Source organism: Osmerus eperlanus, unplaced genomic scaffold (assembly GCF_963692335.1).
Source record: "Osmerus eperlanus unplaced genomic scaffold, fOsmEpe2.1 SCAFFOLD_244, whole genome shotgun sequence".
NCBI classification, from domain to species: Eukaryota; Metazoa; Chordata; class Actinopteri; order Osmeriformes; family Osmeridae; genus Osmerus; species Osmerus eperlanus.
Window position 1 is genome coordinate 26,578 of NW_026911739.1, and position 10,214 is coordinate 36,791.

General features: G+C 44.6%; 1 protein-coding gene and 1 long non-coding RNA gene across 2 annotated transcripts; both read left to right on the plus strand.

Moving 5' to 3' along the window:
- Window positions 1-3,785: 3,785 nt before the first annotated feature.
- LOC134016539 (uncharacterized) lies at window positions 3,786-5,722 on the plus strand. The gene is made up of 3 exons (XR_009929549.1): window positions 3,786-4,079; window positions 4,794-4,870; window positions 5,428-5,722. It is a non-coding gene; the product is annotated as an uncharacterized LOC134016539 (long non-coding RNA).
- Window positions 5,723-5,842: 120 nt separating this feature from the next.
- Window positions 5,843-9,569, plus strand: LOC134016536 (B-cell receptor CD22-like; the record flags this gene model as incomplete). The annotated part of the gene is made up of 6 exons (XM_062455882.1): window positions 5,843-5,873; window positions 6,101-6,316; window positions 6,498-6,857; window positions 6,963-7,178; window positions 8,172-8,444; window positions 9,493-9,569. Coding segments are annotated over exons 1-6 (1,173 nt in total), but the record flags the coding sequence as incomplete, so codon positions are not given.
- Window positions 9,570-10,214: the final 645 nt, after the last annotated feature.

A 10,214-nucleotide genomic window follows, 5' to 3' on the forward strand; every position in this document is an offset into this window, starting at 1 on the left:
CTAACACCCCCTGAGTGCACCCAGGGTCTCCCCAAACGACTAACACCCCCTGAGTGCACCCAGGGTCTCCCCAAACGACTAACACCCCCCTGAGTGCACCCAGGGTCTCCCCAAACGACTAACACCCCCCTGAGTGCACCCAGGGTCTCCCCAAACGACTAACACCCCCCTGAGTGCACCCAGGGTCTCCCCAAACGACTAACACCCCCCTGAGTGCACCCAGGGTCTCCCCAAACAAGGTGCACCAATATGTCATCCAGGTACACCACACACTCACGTCTAGGAATCCCAGCTAGCACGCTGTCCATGAGTCTCTCAAAGGTAGCAGGAGCGTTGCAGAGGCCGAAGCACAGCACCTTAAACTGCCAATGCCCCGTCTGTGGAGAAGGCAGTTTTCTCCCGTGCCAACGGTGAGAGGGGCACCTGATCCCTAGCCTAAACTGAAGAAAGCTACCTAGTCTAACGATCTGCTGGAGTTCAAACACTTCTGACACCAATGTAATGCCCGTGCTGGAGCAAATAAGTCGAGTCAGACACAGTCAACAACACCAATTTATTAACTCACTAGGCTGTTGTTCCAGCCTACACCACTAACTAACACAGATGTCAAACGAGACTAGAGATTGATTGCAGGGAGAACCGAGGGAGACCGAACGCATGCATGACCTCTCTTTTATCCCCTTCAAACCCTGCAGGATTTCACACACAGAACATGGAACTTAAACACAACAACATTCCCACCCAACCAAATAGAACCCCTTGTCCCAGGTCACTACACTATTATTATACCCACCCTAACTCCTCCCACAGGTTGTTTGCACTACGTAGACATGAACGGGGGCAAAATGTGTGTCTCGTTCCCAACAGCATAGCTACTTTGTACGGTTTTGTTTCGGAAATATTTACATTTTTGTAGCAAATCGGAGCGAGCAAGCTAGGTACTACTGACGTCACAAACCAGCGCATGTAAGCAACAATGCCTACTGTTGGGGAGATGTATTGGTGCTGGACAATTAGCCTACTAGTCATTTTTGCAGTGACCACTTAGTGATTGCAGGAAACATAGCTAACTACATCTGCAAGATCATCATTTGTTCAGCAGCTGTGTTGCAGTTTTGGTTTCCCCAGAAATGGTACCCTCTCTAGTTCTGTTGTGATTCCTCTCTCTCTCCTCCAGGGGGACTCTGGTCCTGTGTATGACAACGTCTCAGCCATCGCCCTGAACCCTGTCCCTGCTGTCCAGACACACACACACACAGACACACACACAGGCCAGCAGGATGACGTCCTCTACACCAGCGTCGAATTCTCTCGCTTCAAGACCCAGGACGTCCCCCTCTACGCCACCATCCAATCAGTGCAGCCCCAGAACCAGGAAGAGGATGTGCAGTACGCTGCTGTGCAGTTCAACCGGCCCAGTCCTGCCCCCCGGTGAACATATCATGTCATTACATCACATGGAACAGGATTGCATTGATATAACATTATGTATCCCGACTGGAAATTCAGTATTCCAACAGGAAGAACACAGTATGTCTGACTCTGTTTTAAATGTTGAACCTAACGGTGTTGACGTTCCTTGTTGTCTGTGTTCAGAGTCGCTGTTCAGACCACCGAGGATCCCTCTGCTCTCCACAGCACCGTCACCAAACCCAAGCGCTGACATCACTCAAATATGCTCAAACTGCATGAACACAAAGGAACACACACACAATATGACCATACAATCTTTAAAATCAAAAACGTGTTAGGATGGTTTCTGGGGACTGTTATCTAACGGGGACATGAAAACATGTCCCCATATCTCCCCAAAAGTACTCAGATTCAGTCAACGTTGTCCACAAGTGACTTTATGGTCAAAACTTGACATTTAGATTTTTCTAAAAAGTAAAACAATCACTAAAACAAAGTAATAAAACGAAATAAAATGATCTATTAGCTAATGATAGTTGGATATTTATTTTGTATTTTTGAGTGTTTTACTGATTTACAAACATTAGTATTTTCTTAAATATTTTGTTGTTTCCAGTTTTTCCAGTTTGTTTTTTTCTTCATATTGTTAATTATTGTCTTTTTTCCTCTTTTTTCCCCCTCATCTCCTCCACACCACCCTGCTGTCATGGTAACAATATTTGGTGCTGGAAAAGTCCTGTTTAAGGCAAAATCCAACTTTCTCTTTAGTTACGTTTTTTATTTACTGTAGCTCACATTTCTGTTGTCCCTGTTAGGGGAGGTCAGAATAGTCCTGTTTGCTTTAGTGGACAGAGATCTTGAAATACATTGAATTTAATAGTTTATTGTGTTGTCTTATCTTGATTTAGAAACATAATGTTTATTGTGCTTAGATCATGCTTGGATTCTGTATCTTATAGATGTTTTTATGATAAAGTATTTTTGGTGAAGTTAATAACTGTTTATTTTGTTAGTTCATGTTTAGTTAGAGTTATCAGTTTGACTGTTGACTCTAGACTGTAACAACAGTGATTTTTTGTCATGAACTTAATTGATGGATTAATCAATGAGTTGATCTGTTAATTGATTGATTTATGTATTTAGTATATTTCCCCGATATGTTTGGATTAGTCTCATCTGATACTCAGACTGCAGAAGACGTGTGTCATCAGTTTTCAGATATATTCTGTGTCTTCAGGGTTGATGTTAGTCATTTAGCATTATTTTATTCCCTCAGATGCACTCGTAGAGTATTTCTCCAGTCCTCTGCTGTTGTTGTGGGCCTGAGAGCACATGCAGAAGCACAAATATTTATGTTGCTGATGTTTTGGAGGACACTGTTCTGGTGTACACTGCTACCATTTTTATTGTACATTGGAAAAAGAAAATACTGTTATTTTAATTGATTGATTGATCAAGTGAGTTTAATGCAGCCGCCCATTCAGTTTGTCCTTACAGGGTAGCTTGAAAACCTTTAAAGTTTACAAGATTTACTTAAGCTAATTTATCGTTGCTGAATATAATAGATTAAGGTAATACCATTTTTCTAACTCTCAAAAGATATTTTTCTACTTGTGTGATGCTGTTTGAATACAATTTTTTTAAAATAAAGTTTGATTTGTGTGTGAGAAAGCCTCTTGTCTACTTCCTACAGTTTAACCTGCTTGTTAGGTGGGACAGGTGATGAATGTAGCTCAGTGGCTGTAATAACTCCAAAGGAACACTTGTGAGATGAAATAATTACCAGGGAAGAACACGGGTGATTTATTAATTTCAAGTCCCAGTCTACATGTGTCGTTTATATTCCAAAAACCACCTGCCGAAGCAAACTCGATAACATAACATCATTGCTATCAGCGCCACCTAGTGGCTCCTGTAGATAATGATCTGCCTAAGCCACATTACCACAGTGGCTCCAAGGCCCTCTGGGTGTGAGGCTGTAATGTCTCCAGGCCGCCAGTAGGGGGAGCTCTGGGTGTGAGGCTGTAATGTCTCCAGGCCGCCAGTAGGGGGAGCTCTAGGTGTGAGGCTGTAATGTCTCCAGGCCGCCAGTAGGGGGAGCTCTGGGTGTGAGGCTGTAATGTCTCCAGGCCGCCAGTAGGGGGAGCTCTGGGTGTGAGGCTGTGAGGCTCCTACATCCAATCTGTTACAAGAAAGGACAACCTGAACAACAGGCTTCATCCCAACAGCTCTCTGTCTCCAGTAACTCTCAGGACAGCTACTCCTGTGCTGTAGAAGATCTGTCCCTCTCTCCAACCTGTGTGTGTGTGTGTGTGTGTGTGTGTGTGTGTGTGTGTGTGTGTGTGTGTGTGTGTGTGTGTGATAGACCCTGTTTTAAACTATCAACAAAGCCTTGGGCAGCAAGTAAACGTAGCACTTGACTTTTGGGATTATGAAAGACTAAAGATATTAGACAGCCTTGAATGAGGAAATGGAAAACCGTCTTGACAGCGCAACAGTCATTTTTGTACGGCATGTAAATGTCCTGAAGAGGAAGGAAGCCGTACTCTGAGCTTCTTTACTGTTTATTCTGAGTACTTAGAACCATCAACCACAGACTTCACACTCACTGTTCAGAACATCACACTGCCAGCAAGTCCACCAACCCCACTCCTCCCTTCCTCTCTGTAACCTCTCTGTCATCGACGTGAACGCATCTTAAAAATACAATTGTCTTCATTGTTTTAATATTATTTCATATGTATTAAGTAAGGTTTAAATATGTTTTAATTTTGCGGTAAATAGCTGTGTTTGATGTTTTATTCTGTTAACACGAGGCTTGCTATAAATAGGAAGATAATGCATACTGTATACTGGTTATAAACAAGTTCCAATCACACCTGTGTTTGCGTTTACTTTCATGAAGGTTTAGCACTTTCAATGTATAGTAATGAGCTTGTTGGGTGCGAGAGAGCCAATAGCAAAGTCTAAAATAGTGTAAATCACGCCCATTCTGCATCTGATTGGCTGAAGTCCTAGCCCCTCCTTCAGAGTCCTGGGGTTCTACAGCATGTTGCAGAGGCTGTATTCTGTATTAGAGGAACACCAGGACAAGTATTCAGTTATTAGTGTGTATTCTGTATTAGAGGAACACCAGGACAAGTATTCAGTTATTAGTGTGTATTCTGTATTAGAGGAACACCAGGACAAGTATTCAGTTATTAGTGTGTATTCTGTATTAGAGGAACACCAGGACAAGTATTCAGTTATTAGTGTGTATTCTGTATTAGAGGAACACCAGGACAAGTATTCAGTTATTAGTGTGTATTCTGTATTAGAGGAACACCAGGACAAGTATTCAGTTATTAGTGTGTTTTGTTGACCTCTGTTGTGTCTGTCAGACTGCAGGGTGGTGATGCAGCTATGGAGTTGAGAACTACAGGAAGTGTGTTTGTGTTCTTCCTCTGCTCTTTGGCAGGTATCTATGACCCACTTTATCTTTCTTTAACTTTATCTACCTTTATTCTTAGTCCTTATTAGAATTATGGTCCAAAAGTCTACTTTAACCAACAAAGTTTATCAATCAAATATTGTAATCAGTTGATACGTATTCTTGAAAAACACATTATCTAACACTGACACAAATTAATTTAACATATGTTAATATATTTGTATTCATGAAAATTGTCTCTTTTTTGTTGAGAAATGTTGTGTATTTGGCCAAACATATTAGGTGTTCATAATTGCTGAGGTACGGTGTATTGTGGTGGTGGACTGAGACTTGTGCTCCGTACTGTCTATGTTGTCACACCTCTCTTCTGTGGTCTCCTTTCCTCTAAACTCAGCTACTTCATAAAGGCGTGAACACCCCCATTCACACTTCTGTGAGCGTCTGCTAAATGACTAAAATGTAAAATGTAAATGTAAAATGACTAAATGTAACCTAAAACTCTGAACCACCTCTGCTAGCGCTGCATGTGAGCCAGTAGGTTTGTGCTTCCTCTAATGTGCTGGTGATGTGTGACTGTGTTGCAGTGGTGCTGGGTCAGTACTGGAGAGTGACTTACCCCCTCCAGAGTGTCTGTGTCTTGAGAGGCTCATCAGTGGACCTGTCCTGCTCCTATACTTACCCCAGAGGTCACAAAGTCACTACAACATTCTGGTTTACCAGACGGAGGGATGGTGAAGTTTCACAGGACCTGAGTCTGGACCCAGAGTATGCAGGTCGTGTGCAATACTGTGGGAATAAGAAGAGTAAAGCAACCCTGACGATCACAGACCTGAGAGAGAGAGATGCTGCTGTGTACAAGTTCAGGATTATTACAGACAAAGGAGGGAGATGGGGGGTCTACACAGGAGTCAGTCTCTCTGTTACAGGTACAGTTATACTCTCTGTGTTGCTCTACTGTCTGTGTCTATTCTGAATGTTACTGTTGTGTTATTTTAAAACATGAATATAGAACCTTTATCAACCTCCTACAGTCTGTCCCAGCTGTCTACAACACCTTTATTCCTGATGTGGTCTAACTGCATCTGATCTAAGTGTGGAGCTCAGAAGCCAACAGTAGCTGGAGTGTGTCACTCACTAGTCTCTGCTGTCACTGACAGGGGTGGTGCTGAACATTGTTCTGTACTGAGACTCTGACCTTGTGACCTGAGGACAGGTCTTGTATCACTGTTAGATGACTGCTGTTGTTTCTGACCCCAGGTCTTCAGGTGAAGGTGACTCCTTCTACCTGGGGAGAGAAGACCCTGACCTGTAGCTCCACCTGTCCTCTGACTGGTAACCCCTCCTACATCTGGTACAAGAACGGACAACATGTAAAACAGGCTTCATCCCAACAGCTCTCTGTCTCCAGTAACTTTCAGGACAAATACTCCTGTGCTGTAGAAGGCCATGAGGATCTCCGCTCTCCTGCAGTGTGTGAGTCTGGGTCTAACTGCTGTGTTACCACACATCACTACCATGATAACAACTCTTACTACAGTATTTATGTTTCACATCACCTCAGAACAGAATGCTTAATCAAATATTTTATACCAGTTTAAATCCAGAATGTGCAACACAACATCTTTCTGAGCTGCTGTGTGTCTCTGTGTTCCAGGTGTTTATGGTCAGTACTGCAGCATAGTGACTTACTCCACCAGGAGACTGTGTGTCTTGAAGGGCTCATCAGTGGACATCTCCTGCACCTATTACAGTTATTACACCGTCACCTCCAGCTTCTGGTTCAGTCCTGGAAGGAGAGATGGATGGAGGGACAGATCTGGACCTGAGGACCTAGCTGGAGACCCAGAGTATGCAGGTCGTGTGCAGTCCTCTGGAACAGAGAGGAAGTCCTCCACCCTGACGATCACACACCTGAGAGAGAGAGACTCAGGAGAGTATCGCTTCACATTCAAGACACGAGATCCACTATATGACTGGGGGGACAGTTTCTCTGGAACCACTCTGACTGTCACAGGTCATTTCTATATTACAGTATAAGACTCTCAATTACACTCTGACCTTGTGACCTGAGGACAGGGCTTGTATCACTGTTAGATGACTGCTGTTGTTTCTGACCCAGGTCTTCAGGTGAAGGTGACTCCTTCTACCTGGGGAGAGAAGACCCTGACCTGTAGCTCCACCTGTCCTCTGACTGGTAACCCCTCCTACATCTGGTACAAGAACGGACAGCATGTACAACAGGCTTCATCCCAACAGCTCTCTGTCTCCAGTAACTCTCAGGACAGATACTCCTGTGCTGTAGAAGGCCATGAGGATCTCCGCTCTCCTGCAGTGTGTGAGTCTGGGTCTAACTGCTGTGTTACCACACATCACTACCATGATAACAACTCTTACTACAGTATTTATGTTTCACATCACCTCAGAACAGAATGCTTAATCACATATTTTATACCAGTTTAAATCCAGAATGTGCAACACAACATCTTTCTGAGCTGCTGTGTGTCTCTGTGTTCCAGGTGTTTATGGTCAGTACTGCAGCATAGTGACTTACTCCACCAGGAGACTGTGTGTCTTGGAGGGCTCATCAGTGGACATCTCCTGCACCTATAACAGTTATGACACCGTCACCTCCAGCTTCTGGTTCAGTCCTGGAAGGAGAGATGGAGAGAGGGACAGATCTGCACCTGAGAATCTAGCTGGAGACCCAGAGTACGCAGGTCGTGTGCAGTACTCTGGAACAGAGAGGAAGTCATCCACCATGACCATCACACACCTGAGAGAGAGAGACTCAGGAGAGTATCGCTTCACATTCAAGACACGAGATCCACTATATGACTGGGGGGACAGTTTCTCTGGAACCACTCTGACTGTCACAGGTCATTTCTATATTACTGTTTAAGACTCTAAATTACACTCTGACCTTGTGACCTGAGAACAGGGCTTGTATCACTGTTGGATGACTGCTGTTGTTTCTGACCCCAGGTCTTCAGGTGAAGGTGACTCCGTCCACAGTGACGGAGGGACAGAACGTGACCCTGACATGTAGCTCCACCTGTCCTCTGACTGGTAACTCCTCCTACATCTGGTACAAGAACAACCAAACGAGGCCAGAGACCCAACAGAAGCTCCTGTACCTGGACTCAGTCAACAGTGATGATGCAGGCAGATACTCCTGTGCTGTGACAGAACACCAGCATCTCCGCTCTCCTGAAGCGACTCTCAATGTTACATGTATGTGTGTGCTACATCACGCTTTAGTTACAGAATACAATAAATCAATAAAATGTCCAAAATGAATAGTATATTTACTATACATGTCCTATTTCAGACAAGCCAAGGAATATATCAGTGTCAGTCAGCCCCTCTGGTGAAGTAGTGGAGGGCAGTTCAGTGACTCTGACCTGCAGCAGTGATGCTAACCCACCAGTGCAGACATACACCTGGTACCAGGAGAACATCACCTCATCTAAATCATCTGGACAGAGCTACACCATCACTAACATCAGCTCTGAGGACAGTGGAGGATACTACTGTCAGGCTGGGAATACAGTAGGAGCTACAAACTCCTCCTTTTTAATGATCACTGTGATCGTTAGGACAGGTAGGAAAATGATATAAATAAATACATATTCACCATGGTTTACTACATACCAAAGGTTTTTGTCACCATGTGATATACAGTGCAGGCCTGGTTTCCCCTGTTGTGTTGTTCAGGGATCTCAACAGCTCAGGCTGCAGCAGCAGGAACCACAGTCTCTGTTCTCCTGGCCGTCATCTTCCTCTCTGCCTGCCTCCTCTGCAGGTGAGGAAGGGACTGTCTCTAACTGAAATATGATGCCAAAGTTTTCATAACTTCATACAAAATAGTTTGTGGACTAATACAGAGCAGTATTTATTTTATTTGTAACCACAACAGTATTGTAAGTAATAATGATTATTGATATATTCATTGTGTAGATGTATTTACCTGTAAAGGTGGTACAGTTTTATTGATTGACAGATTTTGTGTGATTTTATGAATTATTTCCATAGGAAGAAGAAGACCAACTGCAGTAATTCCAGACACCCAATAGATAATGGACAGGTGCGTGTGTTTGTATGTGTGTGTGCTTGCTTGTGCTTGTTTGTGGTGTTTTAATTCAACGTTATACGTGTGCATGTTATCAAGCAAGGCATACTACAGTAATCTCACATTTATATTATTTGTATTATTTATTATTAGGTGTGTTCGACTTCATGCAGCGCCAACAGCCGGCTGACCTGAAGCAGCTAATGGCATTCACTGCCGGCTGACTTGAAGCAGCCGATGGCATTCACTGCTTCAAGTCAGCCAGCTGCAGTTGACTGTTGAACACACCTTTTTTTGCACCCAGGGTCTCCCCAAACGACTAACACCCCCTGAGTGCACCCAGGGTCTCCCCAAATGACTAACACCCCCTGAGTGCACCCAGGGTCTCCCCAAACGACTAACACCCCCTGAGTGCACCCAGGGTCTCCCCAAACGACTAACACCCCCTGAGTGCACCCAGGGTCTCCCCAAACGACTAACACCCCCCTGAGTGCACCCAGGGTCTCCCCAAACGACTAACACCCCCCTGAGTGCACCCAGGGTCTCCCCAAACGACTAACACCCCCCTGAGTGCACCCAGGGTCTCCCCAAACGACTAACACCCCCCTGAGTGCACCCAGGGTCTCCCCAAACAAGGTGCACCAATATGTCATCCAGGTACACCACACACTCACGTCTAGGAATCCCAGCTAGCACGCTGTCCATGAGTCTCTCAAAGGTAGCAGGAGCGTTGCAGAGGCCGAAGCACAGCACCTTAAACTGCCAATGCCCCGTCTGTGGAGAAGGCAGTTTTCTCCCGTGCCAACGGTGAGAGGGGCACCTGATCCCTAGCCTAAACTGAAGAAAGCTACCTAGTCTAACGATCTGCTGGAGTTCAAACACTTCTGACACCAATGTAATGCCCGTGCTGGAGCAAATAAGTCAAGTCAGACACAGTCAACAACACCAATTTATTAAGTCACTAGGCTGTTGTTCCAGCCTACACCACTAACTAACACAGATGTCAAACGAGACTAGAGATTGATTGCAGGGAGAACCGAGGGAGACCGAACGCATGCATGACCTCTCTTTTATCCCCTTCAAACCCTGCAGGATTTCACACACAGAACATGGAACTTAAACACAACAACATTCCCACCCAACCAAATAGAACCCCTTGTCCCAGGTCACTACACTATTATTATACCCACCCTAACTCCTCCCACAGGTTGTTTGCACTACGTAGACATGAACGGGGGCAAAATGTGTGTCTCGTTCCCAACAGCATAGCTACTTTGTACGGTTTTGTTTCGGAAATATTTA